This window comes from Oncorhynchus kisutch, unplaced genomic scaffold, assembly GCF_002021735.2.
Source record: "Oncorhynchus kisutch isolate 150728-3 unplaced genomic scaffold, Okis_V2 Okis03b-Okis08b_hom, whole genome shotgun sequence".
Lineage (NCBI taxonomy): Eukaryota > Metazoa > Chordata > Actinopteri > Salmoniformes > Salmonidae > Oncorhynchus > Oncorhynchus kisutch.
In genome coordinates, this window is record NW_022261980.1 from 5762499 (window position 1) to 5786074 (window position 23576).

The window sequence follows — 23576 nt, forward strand, 5'->3', positions numbered from 1 at the left end:
ATTGTGTAACCACAGAGAAAGAATACATTCATTGAAACAGGATACGCAGAACGTCTTCTGACCTTCTCCCAAAGTGGCAGCAGACCCGGGGTTTTGTTGAGGAATAGAACACTAGAAGCCATGTGCATCTGTCACACAATTAGAGTTCTCAATAACACTTTTTGTTCAGCCTGTTTCCATAGGAACCGTATAAATGTCAAATAATATCTATTATATTTTGACAGACACTTGTAGTCTCTAAACGGTGTATTTAAAATATATTTCTGGGAAGTTGTCTAGGACTGTAATTTTCTGAACTTATTTCTGAACAAATTGTTGAATGTCCCAATTGCACTGGAAGACAGGACAAATGGGTTAATTTCTTTCTGAGACAATCTCTACTTCATAAGGCTGACATCCAATTTGAGCATGAAATTCTATTATCAAAATGTCATCAGAGATGATTGGCCCTGTAACAGTCAAAAGAAGAGAATTCCACATTAACTTATAAAAACCATTCTCACATTTTATTAAAGCTTTCACATTCAACTCTTCACATGAGTGAAGTAAATAAAATCTATTAGTACACTGCATTTTTACAACATTTACATCACCTTTGTCTTTTTATTATTTTTTACAAATAATACATTAGTTATTCACTTAAATATCACCCTAGTTAGCTACAGATCATCACTTGACAATCTGCTTCCAAAGTACTGGACAAAGATCTCAGGATGCCCCTTGTAGAACTGTCCCAGCAAGCGTCTCTTCTCTTTGTTGGACAGTTTGGGGTTCTCGTGGATTGTCTTCAGTAGAGCCCATAGTTCCTCTTTGGTGGTCTTCTGTTTGCTCTCCACGTACACTCTTCCATTAACTCGCCTGCAATATGTAGAGGCTGAGTGAAGAGAAAGATAGAGGGCATTATGTCTTCATTCACCACACAAAACACAGAAGGTAGGTAAAGGTCAGATATTAGTACAGATTGACAGACATACAATCAAACAAAACAGACACCAAAAGCTCCCATACATGTTAAGACGTGTGGGTCTTTCCCCTTCACAATGTTGGTCAGTCTGTCGCTCACAAGTTGGTGCAACGACACTGGAATCTGAAAGGAGAGGATCATATAAGTTAAACCAACCGATCAGTGCTGCTTCCTCTGTTTAAACTCACACACACACAACTCTGTTTACAAACTGTACTCACTGTTTGAGCTCGACTCCAATATTAAAGCTATCAGAGATATGGTAGCCTGGCTAGGCATTACACACTTTACACCAAAAAAGGGCTCTTCGGCTGTCCCCATAGGAGAACCATTTTTGGTTCCAGGTAGAACCCTCTGTGGAAAGGGTTCTACATTGAACACAAAATGTTTCTACCTGGAACCAAAAGGGTTCTACCTAGAACCAAGAAGGGTTCTTCAAAGGGTTCTCCTATGGGGACAGCCGACGAACCCTTTTAGGTTCTAGATAGCACCTTTTTTTCTAAGAGTTTTCAGATCAGTGTCTTTCATGGAGTCCTACTCAAAGTTCATCCCACTGTTTGAGCGGTAAACAGACTATTAACAGACTGAGTAATAAACAGTCTATTAACAGACAGTTTGAGTAGTAAACAGTCTATAAACAGACTGAGTAATAAACAGTCTATTAACAGACAGTTTGAGTAGTAAACAGTCTATTAACAGACAGTTTGAGAGGTAAACAGTCTATTAACAGACAGTTTGAGAGGTAAACAGTCTATTAACAGACAGTTTGAGCGGTAAACAGTCTATTAACAGACAGTTTGAGTAGTAAACAGTCTATTAACACACAGTTTGAGTAGTAAACAGTCTATTAACAGACAGTTTGAGCGGTAAACAGTCTATAAACAGACAGTTTGAGTAGTAAACAGTCTATAAACAGACAGTTTGAGTGGTAAACAGTCTATTAACAGACAGTTTGAGCGGTAAACAGTCTATTAACAGACAGTTTGAGAGGTAAACAGTCTTAACAGACAGTTTGAGTAGTAAACAGTCTATAAACAGACAGTTTGAGAGGTAAACAGTCTATTAACAGACAGTTTGAGAGGTAAACAGTCTTAACAGACAGTTTGAGCGGTAAACAGTCTATTAACAGACAGTTTGAGCGGTAAACAGTCTATTAACAGACATTAGACTGTTTACCGCTCAAACTGTCTGTTAATAGACTGTTTACCGCTCAAACTAACAGACAGTTTGAGTGGTAAACAGTCTATAAACAGACAGTTTGAGTAGTAAACAGTCTATTAACAGACAGTTTGAGAGGTAAACAGTCTATTAACAGACAGTTTGAGTAGTAAACAGTCTATTAACAGACAGTTTGAGAGGTAAACAGTCTATAAACAGACAGTTTGAGTAGTAAACAGTCTATTAACAGACAGTTTGAGAGGTAAACAGTCTATTAACAGACAGTTTGAGAGGTAAACAGTCTATTAACAGACAGTTTGAGCGGTAAACAGTCTATTAACAGACAGTTTGAGAGGTAAACAGTCTATTAACAGACAGTTTGAGAGGTAAACAGTCTATAAACAGACAGTTTGAGTAGTAAACAGTCTATTAACAGACAGTTTGAGAGGTAAACAGTCTATTAACAGAAGGTTTGAGAGGTAAACAGTCTATTAACAGACAGTTTGAGCGGTAAACAGTCTAACAGACAGTTTGAGAGGTAAACAGTCTTAACAGACAGTTTGAGCGGTAAACAGTCTATTAACAGACAGTTTGAGTGGTAAACAGTCTATAAACAGACAGTTTGAGTAGTAAACAGTCTATTAACAGACAGTTTGAGAGGTAAACAGTCTATAAACAGACAGTTTGAGCGGTAAACAGTCTATTAACAGACAGTTTGAGCGGTAAACAGTCTATTAACAGACAGTTTGAGCGGTAAACAGTCTATTAACAGACAGTTTGAGCGGTAAACAGTCTATTAACAGACAGTTTGAGTAGTAAACAGTCTATAAACAGACAGTTTGAGTAGTAAACAGTCTATAAACAGACAGTTTGAGCGGTAAACAGTCTATTAACAGACAGTTTGAGTAGTAAACAGTCTATTAACAGACTGTGTCAACAGTCTCAGCACACTGACCCAGATGTCTTTAGTCTATATAGTTCAGACACAAGTGCAAAACATCATATTAATCCCCCACCTACCCACACACATGCACACACACGCACACACACACACACACGCCTACCTGTTCACCTATTCACACACAGTCTGATAAAAGATGAGTGCACACACACCTTGAAGACGTCACAGTGGTTTTCCACCATAAACAGCACCAGCAGGTCAACCTTCCCCTTGGCCAGTCTCATGCTGTAGACGATGGCACTAGAGAAAGATCTCTTCACCGCCATCCTGTTCTCTACCTGGAAAACAAGACAACGTTCACATCTACGTACATACAGAATATAGAGAGTGGCTGCTAGATATGATCCTTGACCTCTTGGAGTAGTTTGGAAGACACAAACAGTCAGGGAGAGCTATAGCAGTATATACACACACACACACACACACACACACACACACACACCCACCCCTCCCCTCACCTCTTTGTGCAGTTTGACCTCCTGCGGTTTGGCAGCGACGGCCATGAATCGCAGCAGTCTGCGTAGCTCCTCTTTACTGCGAGAGTCCTGTAGTTTCAGACACAGCTGTAGGGCCTCCAGAGCCTGCTCCCTCTTCCCATTCACTATGGACACACAGAGAGGACAGGATAGCTGTTACCGTCCCTGACAGGCTGAACCCCCCCTCTCTGTCCCCAGTCATGACGTTTGTGCTTTCACGTACTGGTTTAATCAGCTGAATGAATCCCTTGAATAATACTTGTTATTAAAAAGTCTAAACCCATTTCGACAGGGGAAATGCCCTAGAGCACATAGACCATGTATATGGCTGTCTTACCCAGTAGTTCAGAGATGCTGGAGTGGATGTCGAAGACGTGGTTGCTGAGTAGTGGAGGGTGCTGTGTCTCTCCGTAGTGCTGGACCAGGATCCCATACACCAGTCTCTTACACTGGCCCTGGTCCTCACCGCAGCGGGGCAGACCCCTGCTCACCTCAACCACCAAGTCATCTGGCAGGAACTCCAGACAGTCCACCGCCGCCGACAACCACTCATCAGCCCTGAGAGAGGGAGGGAGGAGATTATAAGTGATGAAGTAAATGAAACTAATCTAAAGAGGAGAGAGAAGAAGAGAGAGAGAGATCAGAGAGAGATAGAGAGAGAGAAGAAGAGAGAGATCAGAGAGAGAAAGATCAGAGAGAAAGACAGAAAGAGAGCTAGATCAGAGCGATAGAGAAAGAGAAGAGGAGAGAGATCAGAGAGAAAGACAGAAAGAGAGCTAGATCAGAGCGATAGAGAAAGAGAAGAGGAGAGAGATCAGAGAGAAAGACAGAAAGAGAGCTAGATCAGAGCGATAGAGAGAGAGAAGAGGAGAGAGATCAGAGCGATAGAGAAAGAGAGCTAGATCAGAGCGATAGAGAAAGAGAGCTAGATCAGAGCGATAGAGAGAGAAGAGGAGAGGGTATTTGGCTTATGTTTATTATCTATTTCACTTGCTTTGGCAATGTAAACATAAGTTTCCCATGTCAATAAAGAGAGAGAGGGGAAAGGAGAGAGAAAGATCAGAGAGAGACAGACAGGTTCAATCAAGCTGCTCTTGACTGTCAGACAACCACAGCCCAGTGACTGCATTCAGTTGGCCATCTGTCCCTGAGTGCCCGAGAGCCCTGGGGGCAGCATCAACACAGAGAGAGGCCCTCACTGACACGCACACAAACACCAGCTCCATTACATAACACTGTCCTGCTGTGACAGAGGCTACGCTAGGCGTCTGGCTGTAACATGTTGAAAGGCTGGACATACAATACACACGCCAACCAAAGCTTAACAAGTCTACCGGCCATACATTTCTGCCAGTCAGATAAATATGTAGACTATGATTCACAGGGAGGAGGAGAGAATGGAGATGTCACTTTATTAGAGACAGGCCTTCTGTGATCAAAATCATCTGCTTTATGTATAACATGAAAGTTATTGAATGTGCTCAGCCAGATTTAACTGTAGCTAGTCAGTCAATTAGCCTTATGCCTGTGAATGTCCTTTCACTGTCCTTACCCATGTCTGGAACAAACCATTACATGGAAGAGGGTGGGGGGATGAGGAAGGAAAGAGAGATGGAGAGAAGTACTAGAAATAGGACTAGTAGTAGTAGTAGTAATATTAGTAGTAGTAGTAGTAGTAGTAGTAGTAATAGTAGTAGGACTAATATTAGTAGTAGTAGTAGTAGTAGTAGTAGGACTAGTAGTAGTAGTAGTAGTAGTAGGACTAATATTAGTAGTAGTAGTAGTAGGACTAGTAGTAGTAGTAGGACTAGTAGTAGTAGTAGGATGAGTAGTAGTAGGACTAGTAGTAGTAGTAGTAGTAGTAGGATGAGTAGTAGTAGTAGGACTAGTAGTATTAGTAGGACTAGTAGTAGTAGTAGTAGGACTAGTAGGACTAGTAGTAGTAGTAGGACTAGTAGTAGGATTAGTAGTAGTAGGACTAATATTAGTAGTAGTAGTAGTAGGACTAGTAGTAGTAGTAGTAGGACTAGTAGTAGTAGTAGGATGAGTAGTAGTAGGACTAGTAGTAGTAGTAGTAGTAGTAGGATGAGTAGTAGTAGTAGGACTAGTAGTATTAGTAGGACTAGTAGTAGTAGTAGTAGGACTAGTAGGACTAGTAGTAGTAGTAGGACTAGTAGTAGTAGTAGTAGGACTAGTAGTAGTAGTAGGACTAGTAGTAGGACTAGTAGTAGTAGGAGACGTACTGTGCTTCGCTGAAGGCCTTCAGGACCTCTCTGTCCAGGTAGCTGGATGTGTAGAGCAGGTCTGGGTCACTGTCCATGCTGTGTAGAGGGGGCCTGGGCCGCTCCTCTCCCTCCAACAGACTCTCCAGAAGGGGGAGCTCTATCAGCTGTAGCAGCCTGAACACCGTCTGCTGGCGCCACACCTCACCCACCACTGAGGAAAACAGGAAGACAAGTCACTATAACGGACACTTTACCACACATACACACTACCAAAGTAACAAACACACACTGATAATCATTCAGGGACACATTTCTATGGACACTTACACTCCTGTGAGAGGCCGAGGTTGATCATCTGTGGGGTGATGGTTGAGGTGATGTTGAGGTTCCCCAACACGTCCTCTAGTGATTTGTCTGTTTTGACCGGAGAGTGGTTGTTGGAGTACTGGTCCTCTTTACTGAGGACAACCATATTGAGAGAAATCAGTGGACATGATGGGGGCCAATCACAGACCTGTTATTACTGGAACTCAAAGCAACAATTAGAACATGTTCAATCACAGGTGACCAGAATATGTCTACTTAGTGAAAGATGATTTGATGAAATAGGTGGGAAAACACATTTAGCAAAACAAATACTCTCGACCAATGTCCTTCCACGCTCCTCTTTGGCTTCTGATACAATCAGTACATTTTACATTTTAAACGCTGTACTTGGTGCAAATCTTACTTTGCCTCAAGAGTGAGCTTGGTGTGTTTTTATATAAAACTCATTGGGAGCACAGTTCACCTAAACGTGTGGCTCTGACTTTTTATCTATCTATCTAACTCTACTCTACTCTACTCTACTCTATCTCACTCTACTCTACTCTATCTCACTCAACTCTACTCTATCTCACTCAACTCTACTCTACTCTACTCTACTCTACTCTACTCTACTCTACTCTACTCAATTCAAGGGCTTTATTGACATGGGAAACATATGTTAACATTGCCAAAGCAAGTGAAGTAGATAATATACAAAAGTGAAATAAACAATAGAAATGAAGAGTAAACATTACAGTTCCAAATGAATAAAGACATTATAAATGTCATATTATATATATATATATACAGTGTTGTAATGATGCACAAATGGTTAAGGTACAAAAGGGAAAATAAATAAGCATAAATATGGGTTGTATTTACAATGGTGTTTGTTCTTCACTGGTTGACCTTTTCTTATGGCAACAGGTCACAAATATTGCTGCTGTGATGACACACTGTGGTATTTCACCCAGTAGATATGGGAGTTTATCAAAATCAGGTTCGTTTTCAATTTCTTTGTGGATCTATGTAATCTGAAGGAAATATGTGTCTCTAATATGGTCATACGTTCGGCAGGAGAAGTGCTGCTCAGTTTCCACCTAATGTTGTGGGCAGTGTGCACATAGCCTGTCTTCCCTTGAGAGCCATGTCTGCCTTCGGCTGCCTTTCGCAATAGCAAGGCTTTGCTCACCGAGTCTGTACATAGTCTGTACATAGTCTGTACATAGCTTTCCTTAAGTTTGGGTCAGTCACAGTGGCCAAGTATTCTGCCGCTGTGTACTCTCTGTTTAGGGCCAAATAGCATTCTAGTTCTCTGTTTTTTGTTAATTATTTTCAATGTGTCAAGTAATTCTCTTTTTGTTTTCTCATGATTTGGTTGGGTCTAATTGTGCTGCTGTCCTGGGGCTCTGTAGGGTGTGTTTGTGTTTGTGAACAGAGCCCCAGGACCAGCTTTCTTAGGGGACTCTTCTCCAGGTTCATCTCTCTGTAGGTGATGGCTTTGTTTTGGAAGGTTTGGGAATCACTTCCTTTTAGGTGGTTGTAGAATTGAACAGCTCTTTTCTGGATATTGACCATTAGCGGGTATCGGCCTAATTCTGCTCTGCATGCATTATTTGGTGTTTTACGTTGTACACTGACGATATTTTTGCAGAATTCTGCATGCAGTCTCAATTTCGTGTTTGTCCCATTCTATAAATTATTGGTTGGTGAGCGACCTCACAACCATAAAGGGCAATGGGTTCTATAACTGATTCAAGTATTTTTAGCCAGATCCTAAATTGGTATGTCCAACTTTATGTTCCTTTTGATGGCATAGAATGCCCTTCTTGCCTTGTCTCTCAGACCGTTCACAGCTTTGTGGAAGTTACCTGTGGCGCTGATGTTTAGACCAAGGTATGTATAGTTTTTTGTGTGCTCCAGGGCAACGGTGTCTAGATGGAATTTGTATTTGTGGTCCTGGCGACTGGACCTTTTTTAAATTTAAATGTTACCATTATTTTGGTCTTACTGAGATTTACTGTCAGGGCCCAGGTCTGACAGAATCTGTGCAGAATATCTAGGTGCTGCTGTAGGCCCTCCTTGGTTGGTGACAGAAGCACCAGATCATCAGCAAACAGTAGACATTTGACTTCATATTCTAGTAGGGTGAGGCCGGGTGCTGCAGACTTTTCTAGTGCCCTCATCAATTCGTTGATATATATGCTGAAGAGGGTGGGGCTTAAGCTGCATCCCTGTCTCACCCCACGGCCCTGTGGGAATAAATGTGTGTTTTTTGCCAATTTTAACCGCACACTTGTTGTTTGTGTTCATGGATTTTATAATGTCGTATGTTTTTCCCCCAATTTTCCATCAGTTTGTATAGCAGACCCTCTGAGTCGACCCTCAGACCCTATGAGTCGACCCTCAGACCCTCAGGCCAAATTGAGTCAAAGGCTGTTTTGAAATCAACAAAGCATGAGAAGACTTTGCCTTTGTTTTGGTTTGTTTGTTTATCAATTAAGATGGGGGGGGGGTGAATACGTGGTCTTTCGTACGATAATTTGGTAAAAAGCCAATTTGACATTTGCTCAGTACATTGTTTTCTCTGAGTAAATGTACAAGTCTGTTGTTTATAATGCAGAGGATTTTCCCAAGGTTGCTGTTGGAGCATATCCCACGGGAGTTATTGGGGTCAAATTTGTCTCCACTTTTGTGGATTGTGGTGATCAGTCCTTGGTTCCAAATTTTGGGGAAGATGCCAGAGCTGAAGATGATGTTAAAGAGTTTAAATATAGCCAATTGGGATTTGTTGTCTGTATATTTTATAATTTAATTGAGAATACCATCAACCCCACAGGCCTTTTTGGGTTGGATGGTTTTTATTTTGTCCTGTAGTACATTCAAGGTAATTAGAGAATCCAGGTGGTTCTGGTAGTCTTTAATCGTTGATTCTAAGATTTGTATTTGATTATGTATATGTTTTTGCTCTTTGTTAGAGAGCCAACAAGATTGGAGAAGTGGTTAACCATACATCTCCATTTTGGATAGATGGTTTTCTATTTGAGATTTTTAGATTTGAAAAGCTGAGGTCAAATATATTGTGAAGATTTTCTACTGCTAAGTTTACACCTTCACTATTGCAGTGGAACGTTTTGTCCAGGGAGTTGTCCAAAAGGGATTACATTTGTTGTTATCTAATTGTTTTTTGGTAGGTTTCCAAACTACATTCCTTCCATCTATAGCATTCCTTAATATTACTCAGTTCCTTTGGCTTTGATGCCTCATGATTGACTATTGCTCTGTTCAAGTAGACTGTGATTTTGCTGTGGTCTGATAGGGGTGTGAACGCTCTGAGAGACTCTAGGTTGAGGTCAGTGATAAAGTAGACTACAATACTACTGCCAAGAGATAAGCTATAGGTGTACCTACCATAGGAGTCCCCTCTCTCTAGTCTCTCTCTCGCTCTCTCTCTCTCTCGCTCTCTCTACACACGCACGCACACACACACACACACACACACACACACACGGTCTGCTCGCTCTCTCTCCACTCTTTCATCTCAGTGAAACAGATTGGAGGCAGCATGTTTTCATGGGTACAGTCCTGAGCTGTCACTCAGGACCACTTCATATGGTTAAGGGGAGACCAGAGAGCCACCATGGCCGATGGCCATATCATATGATCATCACACCACTTCAGTTCCCCTTTTGGTCTCAGTGCAGATTTCCGTCCTCTACACTCTAGTTTCCTTTAGTAATTCTTTAGAAAAAAATCTAAGTTTCATGTAGAATAGCTACTTAATGTTCTACACTCTTAAAGACAGAAGAGAGACACATAGCATCCACAACACAGATTGAAAGCATTGACATCAACTCTTTATGTCTGGACCTCCCAGAATAATGACCAACGGTGCCAAATCTGCAGGCTCTGTGACAAGTTCTCTAAACCCATAATCACTTACAGAGCTCTGAGTCAAACCATACAGTCCCTGTCTCACTGCCTAACAAGGAGCTCTCTAACCGAGTGTCTAACTGTGTGTTTGGGTAGAGAGAAAAAATACCCATTCTTTAATACAGAGCCAAAAATCGTAAGAATCATGCAAATTAGGTGTACTGGGACATTATCACAATCATCAGCAAGGAGAGCCTTGATTGGACAACTGAGAAGCACCAATCAGTGAGAGCAAGCACAAGGTCACAGAGGTCATTGGTGAGTTTTGGGATGAAAGCCCTCATAAAAGGAATCCATTGTTAATCCGCTATTTGGGAAGGATTACGAAACATATCAATTCATGAACAAAGCTTTAAACTCAGCCGACCGTACCGTTTGAGAGGTGGGCTGTAGCTGTTCCGGTGTTTGCTCGGCGAGTCGTATCCACTCTCGATGGTGATGGTGCTCGTCGAGTGCGAGCTGGTCATGGTAGTGGGACTAGACGGAAGCGGAAGCAACCGGTACAGACTACAGCTACTGTCCTCGAAGGTGGCACGCCTCTTCTCCTTATTCCCAAATACGTTGGTGCCCACCGCCTCGAACACCCGCGAATCCATCAGGGCCTGGCAGAGGCGTACGGCCTTGGAGCGAGGCACCTCGGCATCGCCGCAGAACCGTGACTGGATGACATGGGCCAGCACCACGTCCACAGCCTCTGACCCCAGGAAACAGTCATGGTAGGTCTTGAGCTTATGACGGTGGCGCTTGACCTGGATGCGCTGCTGGAGGTTGGCGATGATGCTGCTCCAGATGAAGGTGGCCCGGAACGGCTTACCGGCCATGCCCTGCTCTCCTGGGAGAGGGAATAGGAGGAGGGGGTGTGAGAGAGCATGAAACTCAGTAAATTCAGCACAGATCAGTGTTCTAAAGTCCACTCTTTATATCTGAGTAGTAGAATTTACAGAGCTCTTCCAACAGCTCAACATCTCCTTTACAGAGCTCTTCCAACAGTTCAACATCTCCTTTACAGAGCTCTCCCAACAGTTCATCATCTCCTTTACAGAGCTCTTCCAACAGTTCAACATCTCCTTTACAGAGCTCTCCCAACAGTTCAACATCTCCTTTACAGAGCTCTTCCAACAGTTCAACATTTCCTTTACAGAGCTCTTCCAACAGTTCAACATCTCCATTACAGAGCTCTTCCAACAGTTCAACATCTCCTTTACAGAGCTCTCCCAACAGTTCATCATCTCCTTTACAGAGCTCTTCCAACAGTTCAACATCTCTTTTACAGAGCTCTTCCAACAGTTCAACATCTCCTTTACAGAGCTCTTCCAACAGTTCAACATCTCCTTTACAGAGCTCTTCCAACAGTTCAACATCTCCTTTACATAGCTCTTCCAACAGTTCAACATCTCCTTTACAGAGCTCTTCAACAGTTCAACATCTCCTTTACAGAGCTCTCCCAAACGCTCAACATCTCCTTTACAGAGCTCTTCAACAGTTCAACATCTCCTTTACAGAGCTCTTCAACAGCTCAACATCTCCTTTACAGAGATCTTCAACAGTTCATCATCTCCTTTACAGAGCTCTTCAACAGTTCATCATCTCCTTTACAGAGCTCTTCCAACAGTTCAACATCTCCTTTACAGAGCTCTTCCAACAGTTCAACATCTCCTTTACAGAGCTCTCCCAACAGTTCATCATCTCCTTTACAGAGCTCTTCGACAGTTCATCATCTCCTTTACAGAGCTCTTCAACAGTTCATCATCTCCTTTACAGAGCTCTCCCAACAGTTCAACATCTCCTTTACAGAGCTCTTCCAACAGTTCAACATCTCCTTTACAGAGCTCTCCCAACAGTTCAACATCTCCTTTACAGAGCTCTTCCAACAGTTCAACATCTCCTTTACAGAGCTCTTCCAACAGTTCAACATCTCCAAAGAACCTTCTAGGCCAAGAACAATAGCCCACTCACCAGCCTTGACATTACACTACACACACACACACACACACACACACACACACACACACACACACACACACACACACACACACACACACACACACACACACACACACACACACACACGCCTTGTAATGGCACCATTGGGACTAATGTCCCTCCCCAACTGATCCCCTATAACATACAGACACTCTTCTAACACACACACACACAAACAGATGTACACACCGCACCCATCCCTCTTCATCCAACTCTGATACAATGATGAGATTGTCAGCCGCATCTCCAGGGCTATCTCAACCACAATGATGAGATTGTCAGCTCCAGGCTGATCCATCCCAGCATGCTCTTTCCTATCCAGCCACATCAACAGGATGGGCCATATCCCACATCACACACACACACACACTGAACGTCATCAGATCGCACCAATGAGGCTAATCATTTCAAACTCATCAAAAACCTTCTGTAATCTTCACATGCAGATATAATTACAGTCAGACACACAGCAACCCACACTTTTACCTCAATACGCTGTGCATCAATGCATGGCTCTACTTCAACCGCTGCACCATAAATGGCTTATTTATCTGAAGTCACGAACCACATTGACCAAGAGAAGAGAGGGGAGGGGGAGAAGGGAGGGGGAGAGGAGAGGGCGAGAGGGGGAGGGGGAGAGGGCGAGAGGGGAGGTGGGGGAGAGGGGAGGGTGAGAGAGGAGGGGAGGGAGAGGGGGGAGGGGGGAGGGGGAGAGGGGAGAGATGTTGAGGGAAAGGGGCTGGTGAAGTCCTCGTTGAGATGTTGAGGGGAAGGGACTGGTGAAGTTCTCGTTGAGATGAACAGGAGGCACAGCTTGCCTACCCCACTGCTGTCATTGGTTTTTCTGGGGGTTGTGGAAGGGAAAGGGTGTGTGTGTGTGGGGGGGGGGGGGGGGGTTGTGTTATTTTTTGTAGGTCTGTGAGAAGCTTTTATTCCTCCCCCAGCGGGAACCATTTAAAGACTGGTAAGCAAATGTTAGTGCAGTGTTCAGGAAGGAGCTGAGAATATAACACTGGGGACTGAACCTCTTCAATCACTTCCTCACAGCACCACTACAGACTCATATGACATCACAACCTGATAAAGACCATTATGACCCCAAAACACACCGTGCCAGACGGCACCAGACGGAGTAGGATAAAGTTGCTCCTAAGATGATCTACCATCAGTTTTACATTTTCACCCTTAATGGTTAAGGTTATGATTTGAGGATGGTAATCTGATTCTAGATCTGTGTCAAAGGGCACCTCCCACCTGGAGCGTAGGTAGCAGGCAGTGAGCAGACATTCACTTTCCCTTCATTGACGTAACAAAACAGGTCCATAAGGAAGAAGGTGTGTGCTGGATGTCTCCTATCTCCATGAACCACATGTTAATGTGTCCCATTAATGTCAAACACAGTTTCCCTCTTCGGACGGCACTCCGACAACACAATATCCTGTACCGCTTGGAAGGTTTTGCATATTACTGATCTAACCAATGAACTATGATGTAACAGGCACCGTACAGTCACTACAGCTGTTTGACAGACAGCTGATAGCCTGAATAACAGCACAACTCTGGACAAAATAACAATAAAAAGATCTTAGCCTGACATGACCATCACGGCATGGTAGATAACCTGACATGACCATCACGGCATGGTAGATAACCTGACATGACCATCACGGCATGGTAGATAACCTGACCATCACGGCATGGTAGATAACCTGACATGACCATCACGGCATGGTAGATAACCTGACATGACCATCACGGCATGGTAGATAACCTGACATGACCATCACGGCATGGTAGATAACCTGACCGTCACAGCATGGTAGATAACCTGACATGACCATCACGGCATGGTAGATAACCTGACATGACCATCACGGCATGGTAGATAACCTGACATGACCATCACGGCATGGTAGATAACCTGACCTGACCATCACGGCATGGTAGATAACCTGACCTGACCATCACGGCATGGTAGATAACCTTACATGACCATCACGGCATGGTAGATAACCTGACATGACCATCACGGCATGGTAGATAACCTGACATGACCATCACGGCATGGTAGATAACCTGACATGACCATCACGGCATGGTAGATAACCTGACATGACCATCACGGCATGGTAGATGGCATGACCATCACGGCATGGTAGATAACCTGACATGACCATCACGGCATGGTAGATAACCTGACATGACCATCACAGCATGGTAGATAGCCTGACATGACCATCGCGGCATGGTAGATAACCTGACATGACCATCGCGGCATGGTAGATAACCTGACATGACCATCACGGCATGGTAGATAACCTGACATGACCATCACGGCATGGTAGATAACCTGACATGACCATCACAGCATGGTAGATAGCCTGACATGACCATCACAACATGGTTGATAGCTGCTTAAATGACTAAAATGATGAAGTGAAAAACAAAGAACCTACAGGCTGACATTGATGACAATGTAATAGCAGCCCAATGTAGGCCTGGAAAAAGACATGAGGGTGAAATACAATTACACAGGATTACAAGACATTCATTGGTTTAACACCCAGAAAACCCCATTACTGGATAAATTACTGTAAACTGCATTAGAGTGGAATCCTTCATTTGGGGGTTAAGAAAGCGGTATTAGAGGGCGACCATCTGGAAAAACCGTCTGGGGATCCTGGTACAGTAATCCGGATCTGCTCAACGTCAGCATCACTCGAGTTGAGGAGTTCACGGGGTCGATGTGCGGATGAAAACAATCCTGGGAATCGGAATGGTCTGTCACCTCGGTTTGCCCGCCCCAACTGAGATTGGAGCCAGTTTGCATAGCTGTCGCCAAACATCCCTCTTCCCCTCCCTCCCCCAGTCCCCAGCTCTCCTTCTCTCCTCTCGCGGGCGCGTTGCATCAAGGGGGAATTCGCTCTATTCGGTCAAGGGCAACAGAGAGCGGTGTGTTTGCACACCATGCAGGTAAATAATCCCAATGGGAACAGTATCACCGCATACTTGCTCCCAAATGGAACGCGTTGATTTGTGGACTGATAGGGGAGACTATCTGCTGTAGCCGGAAGTGTACCTATTGGAAATAATTAGGCTCAGGTAGAAGACCTTGGAGTTTTACATGATTCTTTTCACGATTTTACTTTTTTTTTATAACCTATTAAGAAGAATATTTCGAAGAATGACAAAAAGCAACAGGCATCAGACAGAAAGTAAACTAGGCTTGGTTCTGTGACGTTCATTCCTCTACGCGCTCAGACTAGTCACAATTGATAGAGCCCGAAGGAAACTACTAACGTACATCTAAAACCCATGCAGTTTGAATTTGAGTCTAAATACCTCTCACTGCAGATTATGCCTATAGCCTACAAGAGCTGAGAAACTGCACTGCCATAAATCATTGGAATCAGAAATACTGTTGTTCTTCCGAAGAAAAAAGACTCTGAAAGTAGCCTAATAATGTATATAGCTATGGTAATGAATTCATTATTTGAAAATATGAACTGTTAATTGTTACATTAGGAAACAATATATACAATGTTGAGCAATTACAGGCTATATAGTTTAGGTGACTGGGATGTGACCCATCTAGGTTACACCTAAAAACGGAGCCATAGGCTTATAGAATACATTTCAACTATAAATCATTTGGATCTATTCAGCTCCATGGCCTAAACAGTTATGTATTGACACAAACTATAGCAAAATCAAAGCACTTTCTCTAACATTTTCTGATAGGCTTACTGGAAAACGAAACAAAAGCTGTGACATGATTTCGTAATAAATAAAAAAACATTTCAGAGTTATCATAAAGGATGAAATATTTTATTAGGCCTACCTCGTGGTTTGTGCAGCATGAAAACAGTTCCCGGAGCGCTAAACGGCTACCTCTCGTTTCCACGGTATCATTTGGCTCCTACTACTAACGTCTGGCCTCTTGCTTCTCCGAAGTCCCTTCTCGCACCACAGTGACGTAACTGCAAAGTCGACCCGAAACCGCCTCGCTCGCTATACGTTATTCAGGACGATTACAACGTTAAATAACGCCTCCACCTCCAACCTCATTTACATGATAAGTATTTCGCTTTTTTAGACATTTAGAATATGAAAAGACCGAGAATATGTTTTACATATCCCCCTTAATGTTACATTTTCCCCTTAATCTCTCTGTCTCCCCCTCTTGGTCTCTCTCACACTTTCGCGCACACACACACCATTCATTTTATAGGTTTCGAATTCTTTAACAGAGACCAAAGGTTTATACACTTCAGCTGTTTGTTTACATGTTCTGAATTGACATTTTACATTTAGCTTGTCACATGTAAATTACAGGGACATGTTTGATCAGCAGTTAACCAGGCAATAAACTATTGTTAGGCTACCTCCTAAAGAATTCCCATCAGCATGACTCAGATCTGAAAACTCTCTAAAGGTATTTCCTAGAACAGAGAAATCACAGCTATAGCTAGCTTCAGTCACATTCAACCAGTGAACCACATTCACTCCTCGTGGATATTCTTTGGTTATGACACCATAAAGGCAAACCATTCAAATGGCAAAAGACAGAGGCAAAATCTGTGCAGAGGTTGTCTACAGTCTCCAGGCTCTGTGGTGCTCCCTCTCCCAGCCTCACCTTGTTAAACATACAGTAGAAAACCGCTGATAGCAGGGCAGCTGATAGAAAGAAACCACTATTTTTCTTTGACAGCGCGTAGGGAGGAGAGCAGAGGCATGTGAAACAGTTGGATGTCAACCTGCTCTGTGTGTTTTATAAGGCCACTTACCTCTACTGAGTGGAGAGAGAGAGACAGAAAGAGAGAAATACACACAGAGAGAGAGAGAGAGAGAGACTAAGTGAGAGAGAGAGATAGAGAAAGAGAGAGACACAGACAGACAGAGAAAGAATTGAATTGAAAGAGAGAGCAGGAGGGTGACAGTGGGAGGATAGTTACTGAGGAGGGGAGACAGACAGACAGACAGACAGACAGACAGACAGACAGACAGACAGACAGACAGACAGACAGACAGACAGACAGACAGACAGACAGACAGACAGACAGACACAGACAGACAGACAGACAGACAGACAGACAGACAGACAGACAGACAGACAGACAGACAGACAGACAGACAGACAGACAGACAGACAGACAGACAATTGAATTGAAATAGAGAGCAGGAGGGTGACAGTGGGAGGATAGGAGGGGAGACAGAGAGAAAGGGGTTGAAGAAAAGGAACAAAGGAAAAGACCGGAGTCTTTTTTAAATTTATTCTTATTTAACCAGGAAAGTCCGTTAAGAACACGTTTTTATTTACAATGGGGAACAGTGGGTTAACTGCCTTGTTCAGGGGCAGAACAACAGATGTTTACCTTGTCAGCTGTGGAATTCGATCCAGCAACCTTTGGGTTACTGGCCCAACGCTCTAACCACTAGGCTACATGCCCCCCCCAGGTCCTAAAGTCCTAAAGACTCGGATTGGAGTCTTGGGTTGCTGACTGAGTGAGAATGGCCCCTTATTCAGACCCTCCAAATCCTGTGGTAGATGGATTCATGACTACCACAGTCATAATATTGTAGCAAATTTGGGCAGTAGCCCCGACCGGGAATCGAACCCCAGTCCAACAACTGTCAACCCAACACCTTAGTCAACAGATCTGAACCTCTCAACAAGGTCACCACGGGTTGGGTTAAGGTCCCTCCACACTTCTCTATACCAAGTCCTTCACATGCACACGTAGCTAGGTGTTGGGTTAAGGTCCCTCCACACTTCTCTATACCAAGTCCTTCACATGCACACGTAGCTAGGTGTTGGGTTAAGGTCCCTCCACACTTCTCTATACCAAGTCCTTCACATGCACACGTAGCTAGGTGTTGGGTTAAGGTTGATACACTATGATATAGTCCTATAGGTGATGTGAGGTTGGAGGTCAGAGTGTATTAAGGAGGCATCGTAACAAGCTGGTTACAATGGAATTGCCTCAGCTTTGTGTTACTATGACGTCAGTAACAGATGACTGTCTCTACAGCCCACTTCATGTCCCTCCTTCTCCCTACAACCCTTCTATAAGCTCCTGCAGCCATGTCATGTTCACCTTTATGCTGTTGACATCAACAGTTACTAACATGTGGGGTAGGTGCCAGGGCTGAGGGGTCACCCAAAGTAACACGTTACTGAGACAGAAGCAGCAGTCTCATGCATAAAACAGCACACACACACACACAGTGAGAGAGAGACTACTTGCACATCGTTACGACACTGTATATAGACATAATGACATTTGAAATGTCTTTATTCTTTTGGAACTTCTGTGAGTGTAACGTTTACTGTTAATTTCACTTTTGTTTATTATCTACTTCATTTGCTTTGGCAATGTTAACATATATGTCCCATGCCAAGAAAGCCCTTGAATTTAATTGAATTGAGAGTGAGAGGGAGAGGGAGAGGGAGGAGGGGCCGAGGACACAGATCTGAAACTTAACACCTGTGCACAGACACCCTCAGGTGGCAAAGCCTCCATAATGATGTGGCTAAACACAGCCCTTATGTTGTCTACAGTTTAGTAAACATTCATTGTGGTCTGAATCTCATGATTGTTTGGCAAATTGTCAGAGGCCACACAGACTCACTCACGCACATGCAGGAAGGCAGGCACGCACACACCCACCCACGCAGAACACACACACACAAACAACCACACACACTTCATCCAGTCTGAAAGGTATAGATCCAGTCTGAAGGGGATAGATCCATTCTGGAGGGGATAGATCCTATCTGAAGAGGATAGATCCAGTCTGAAAGGTATAAATCCAGTCTGAAGGGGATAGATCCTGTCTGAAGGGGATAGATCCAGCCTGAAGAGGATAGATCCAGTCTAAAGCGTATAGATCCAGTCTAAAGCGTATAGATCCAGTCTGAAAGGTATAGATCCAGTCTGAAGCGTATAGATCCAGTCTGAAAGGTATAGATCCAGTCTGAAGGAAATAGATCCTGTCTTAAGAGGATAGATTCAGTCTAAAGCGTATAGATCCAGTCTAAAGGGCATAGATCTTGTCTGAAGGGGATAGATCCTGTCTGAAGGGGATAGATCCTGTCTGAAGAGGATAGATCCATTCTGAAGGGGATAGATCCTGTCTGAAGAGGATAGATCCAGTCTAAAGAGTCTAAAGGGCATAGATCTTGTCTGAAGGGGATAGATCCTGTCTGAAGGGGATAGATCTAGTCTGAAGGGGTTAGATCCTGTTTGAAGCGTATAGATCCAGTCTGAAGCGTATAGATCCAGTCTGAAGGGCATAGATCTTGTCTGAAGGGGATAGATCCTGTCTGAAGGGGATAGATCCTGTCTGAAGGGGATAGATCCTGTCTGAAGGGGATAGCTAGTCTGAAGGGGATAGATCCTGTCTGAAGGGGTTAGATCCACAGACTGAGATCCTCACTGGAGAAGCCCCCATTTCTATAGAAATATAATCCATTGTCATGGAAATGATAATGCATTAAGGTGATACATTGAACTCAAGGCGTACAGTCTGTCATGAGTACTGAGAGGAAGACTGAACATTACAGGTCATCTCTCAAAGACACAATGCTGGAGAAGAATAAAGAAGGCAACTGTGCCGGTGGAAACCGGTCTGACAGAGGATGGTTACATTCTCCAACATTATGTGTGTGTGTGTGTGTGTGTAAGAGAGAGAGATAGACAGAAAGTATGTGTGTGGGGTGTGCATTTGCTTGAGTCTCCTCCCTGTCCCTGTCACCTAATTTCCTAGATGATTATAGATAAAGAAAAATATTTTTAAAACGTTCTAGAGAAGAGAGAAAGAGATAAGATACATTCAGAGACACATCTTTAGACATTCTACAGAAGCACACATTCTGGGAGGTCACATTCAGAGGAAACAGTTCCCAGAGCAGTAACTGTTAACCCCTATCCATAAAACACAATGTAACACGCCTATAAGCAGAACAATACAGACTGCTCCATGGTGTGACTAAATACAGACCAGAGAGAATTCACATGAAAGACAAAGCTCAGGACGATGTCAAACGCTATAAATGAAATTCCACAACTCCTCTGAAAACTAACAACAGAAACCCAAAAAAAGAGCTGACTGGAAGTCTTAAACTTCTAAAATAGGACTCAAGGCAGTGTTGGAGCACTCACTAAGCATGTTGAGAATATAGAACTAAAACTCACTAAACATGTTGAGAATATAGAACTAAAACTCACAAAGCATGTTCAGAACATAGAACTAAAACTCACTAAGCATGTTGAGAACATAGAACTAAAACTCACTAAGCATGTTGAGAACATAGAACTAAAACTCACTAAGCATGTTCAGAACATAGAACTAAAACTCACTAAGCATGTTCAGAACATAGAACTAAAACTCACTAAGCATGTTCAGAACATAGAACTAAAACTCACTAAGCATGTTGAGAATATAGAACTAAAACTCACTAAGCATGTTCAGAACATAGAACTAGAATGATTATATTTCTATGGACGAGATTAACTGATCACAGCTTCATTAAATAGTACCCGCAAAACACCAGTCTCAATGATCAATTAGCCTTTTAAAATGATAAACTTGGATTAGCTAACACAACGTGCCATTGGAACACAGGAGTGATGGTTGCTGATGATGGACTTCTGTACGCCAATGTAGATATTCCATTAAAAATCAGCCGTTTCCAGCTACAATAGTCATTTACAACATTAACAATGTCTACACAGTATTTCTGATAAATATGATATTATTTTAATGGACAAAAAAATTGGCTTTTCTTTCAAAAACAAGGACATTTCTAAGTGACCCCAAACTTTTGAACAGTCGTGTACCTATATAGGTATATGATATATTGTATGCTACTGCGAAACCTTTATACACACACAGGATTACCTATAACATAATCTAATAGACTAACTCACCACAAATGTGCTACTCCAAACAGCGCTATCAAGAAGGTCCAAATGTAGTTACAGGAGAATATTACACTTGAATTCAGACCTCTCTTTTCCGTACCGACTGTCAATTTCAAGCCTGAAGCGTGAAAACCATGCAGGTTGGCATTTATTGGGATGACTCGTGTAATGGAGGCAGCTCTGCAGAGTGGTCACTCGCTGGCACAGTCACAAAGTCATCACATCTGATTTTAAACCTTACCCTAACCACACTGCTAACCCTAATGATGGCTAACCATAACCTTAAATTATCACCAAAAAGCTCATTTTAGTTATCATGAATTTTTACAATATCGGCAATTTTGACTTCGTCGCTGGCCAATCTGGCATGAAACCACTCAGTGCTGCCTCCAGGGCAAGACTCATGACAATAAATGTCAACCTGCGAAAAACATCCACATCCAAACTGGTTCTACTGCTCTCCTTAGCCCTGTTTATACCTGGTGCTAACATTCGTTCTATGTCCTGATCTTGTCCAAATTCTCATTGTCCCCACATTAGGCGATTAAAAGACACATTCATCCGATTGTGATCAGATCTTCCTGACCTCTGGTTCTGGATGGTCAAACCATTTAAATTATCATTATACCAACCACTAAAATCATTGACAGGAAGCACCATTGACCTAAGTCTTATGGCACCAGTAATTGCCTTAAATTCAATAAATTCATAATATTTTGAAAGAATTTCTGTCAAATATCAGGTCACAATGTGGACACAGTGGACGGATGAGACACATTTTAACACCACGTGTAGACGCAACAAAACTTGATCAGAAAGACATTGGATCATATTCATCTGATCACGAAACTCACATGTTAGCGCAATGTGTAAACGAGGCTCTGTTCAGATGGAATTGTGTTTCTTAAATCAGCCATCAGTACTGACTGTACAAAACATTAGGAATACCTTCCCCCCTTTTGCCCTCAGAACAGCCTCAATTCGTTGGGGGCATGGACTCTACAAGGTGTCGCTCCATAGGGATGCTGCTCCATATTGACTCCAATGCTTTCCACAATTGTGTCAAGTTGGCTGGATGTCCTTTGGGTGGTGGACCATTCTTGATACACACAGCACACTGTTGAGCATGAAAGACCCAGCAGCGTTGCAGTTCTTGACACACTGAAACCGGTGCGCCTGGCACCTACTAACATACATCGTTCAAAGGCACTTAAATCTTTTGGCTTGCCCATTCACCCTTTGAATGGCAAACGCACACAATCCATCTCTCAGTTGTCTCAAAGCTTGAAAATCCTTCTTTAACCTGTCTTCTCCCCTTCATCTACAATGATTGAAGTGGATTTCACAAGTGACATCAATAAGGGTTCATAGCTTTCACCTGGTCAGTCTATGTCATGGAAAGAGCAGGTGTTCCTAATGTTTTGTACACTCAGCGCATCATAGCTGCAAAACAGAAGACCATTCTCACACACACACACACACACCTCTCCTCTCTTTCACACACCTCACGTGTACACACACATGCACACATACACCTGTGCTGAAATGTCACCAAACAGCTATTTGGTTAATACACTTACAGAACTAGTCCACAAGGTGAAAGCAATGTTGGCTCTCCTCTTTCAGTTCCTGTTCTGGGAAAATTAACCAACTTTATTTCCTTGACTTTCTCCTTCAAACTTATCACGCACGCAATGTCAGAGGAGAATGATTGCTTTAGGGCTGATGTGGTTATTAATTAGCTAAATGTATTTGGTTAGTGATTGTTCCTGGTTTATTGGTTAAATTCAGAGGAGGCTGGTGGGAGGAGCTATACGGGCTCATGTAATGGCTGGAATGATACCGTTCCGTTGATTCCATTCCAGCCATTACAACGAGCCCATCCTCCTATAGCTCCGCCCACCAGCCTCCTCTGGTGGATTGCAGTCTACTCCCTCATTCAGTGTGAGGACAGATTATCTAGATGGACTCATTGTTTATGACCAACATGAGTCTCTTCTCTATTAGGATACAGTGTTCCCATGACACAGTGGGTACATGGGACATCATCAGCACATCATCAGGCTGGCATCTCCATGTAAACAAATTCCCATTAGTATAGAAACCAGCTCATTCTCACCCAGTCTCAATGCATTCCACTCTGTTCATCTCCCACATATCAAACTATGTATCAATATTCATATGCTTTTCAGCTGTAGGTCTAGAACAATGGTTTGTGTTCCACAAGCCCAGCGTCTCTCCCAGTGATGCCCGCACTGGAATCCCAAACGCCCCACACCCTACCCAGAGGACAGGGTCCTCCTTCACAGGGCCGTGGTGGGAGAACAGGGGTGCTTTTGTTTTGGAGAGGGTACAGGGGAACGTTTTCTGCATTGTGGTCGTCTGGACAGTCATATTTTATTCAACAGGCCGCTGGCTCTTGGCGGAGGCTAGGCCACAGGTCACAATGTCAGCCGTCCATTGTCAGATGGAATAGTCTGTTCCAAGACAGGGTGAGCAGCATCACAGTCTGATCTTCCTCCCTCAGTGTGTTCTCTCTCTGTAAGCTATAGAACATCTGTCACATAGTGGACACGCAGACAAAGACAGACGGACACCATATTCCCCTTTTCTCCCTCCCTGGCTCTCTCTATATCTCTCCCT

At 43.2% G+C, this 23576-nt stretch overlaps 1 protein-coding gene across 5 annotated transcripts; it reads right to left on the reverse strand.

Moving 5' to 3' along the window:
• Nucleotides 1-484: 484 nt before the first annotated feature.
• Nucleotides 485-22638, reverse strand: LOC109880367 (DEP domain-containing protein 7). Of its 5 annotated transcripts, none has more exons than XM_031812872.1 (9): nucleotides 22514-22638; nucleotides 10396-10855; nucleotides 6112-6242; nucleotides 5803-5995; nucleotides 3897-4117; nucleotides 3542-3684; nucleotides 3236-3361; nucleotides 1009-1087; nucleotides 485-874 (listed from the first exon to the last, which is right to left on the reverse strand). In XM_031812872.1, the coding sequence occupies exons 2-9, from the start codon at nucleotides 10842-10844 to the stop codon at nucleotides 660-662; spliced, it is 1557 nt and encodes a 518-aa protein (XP_031668732.1). In that variant the 5' UTR covers nucleotides 10845-10855; nucleotides 22514-22638; the 3' UTR covers nucleotides 485-659. The 5 variants fall into 5 exon arrangements, with proteins under 5 accessions (XP_031668732.1, XP_031668730.1, XP_020328168.2 ...); XM_031812870.1 differs by lacking the exon at nucleotides 22514-22638 and adding an exon at nucleotides 20940-21069; XM_020472579.2 differs by lacking the exon at nucleotides 22514-22638 and adding an exon at nucleotides 15848-16130.
• Nucleotides 22639-23576: the final 938 nt, after the last annotated feature.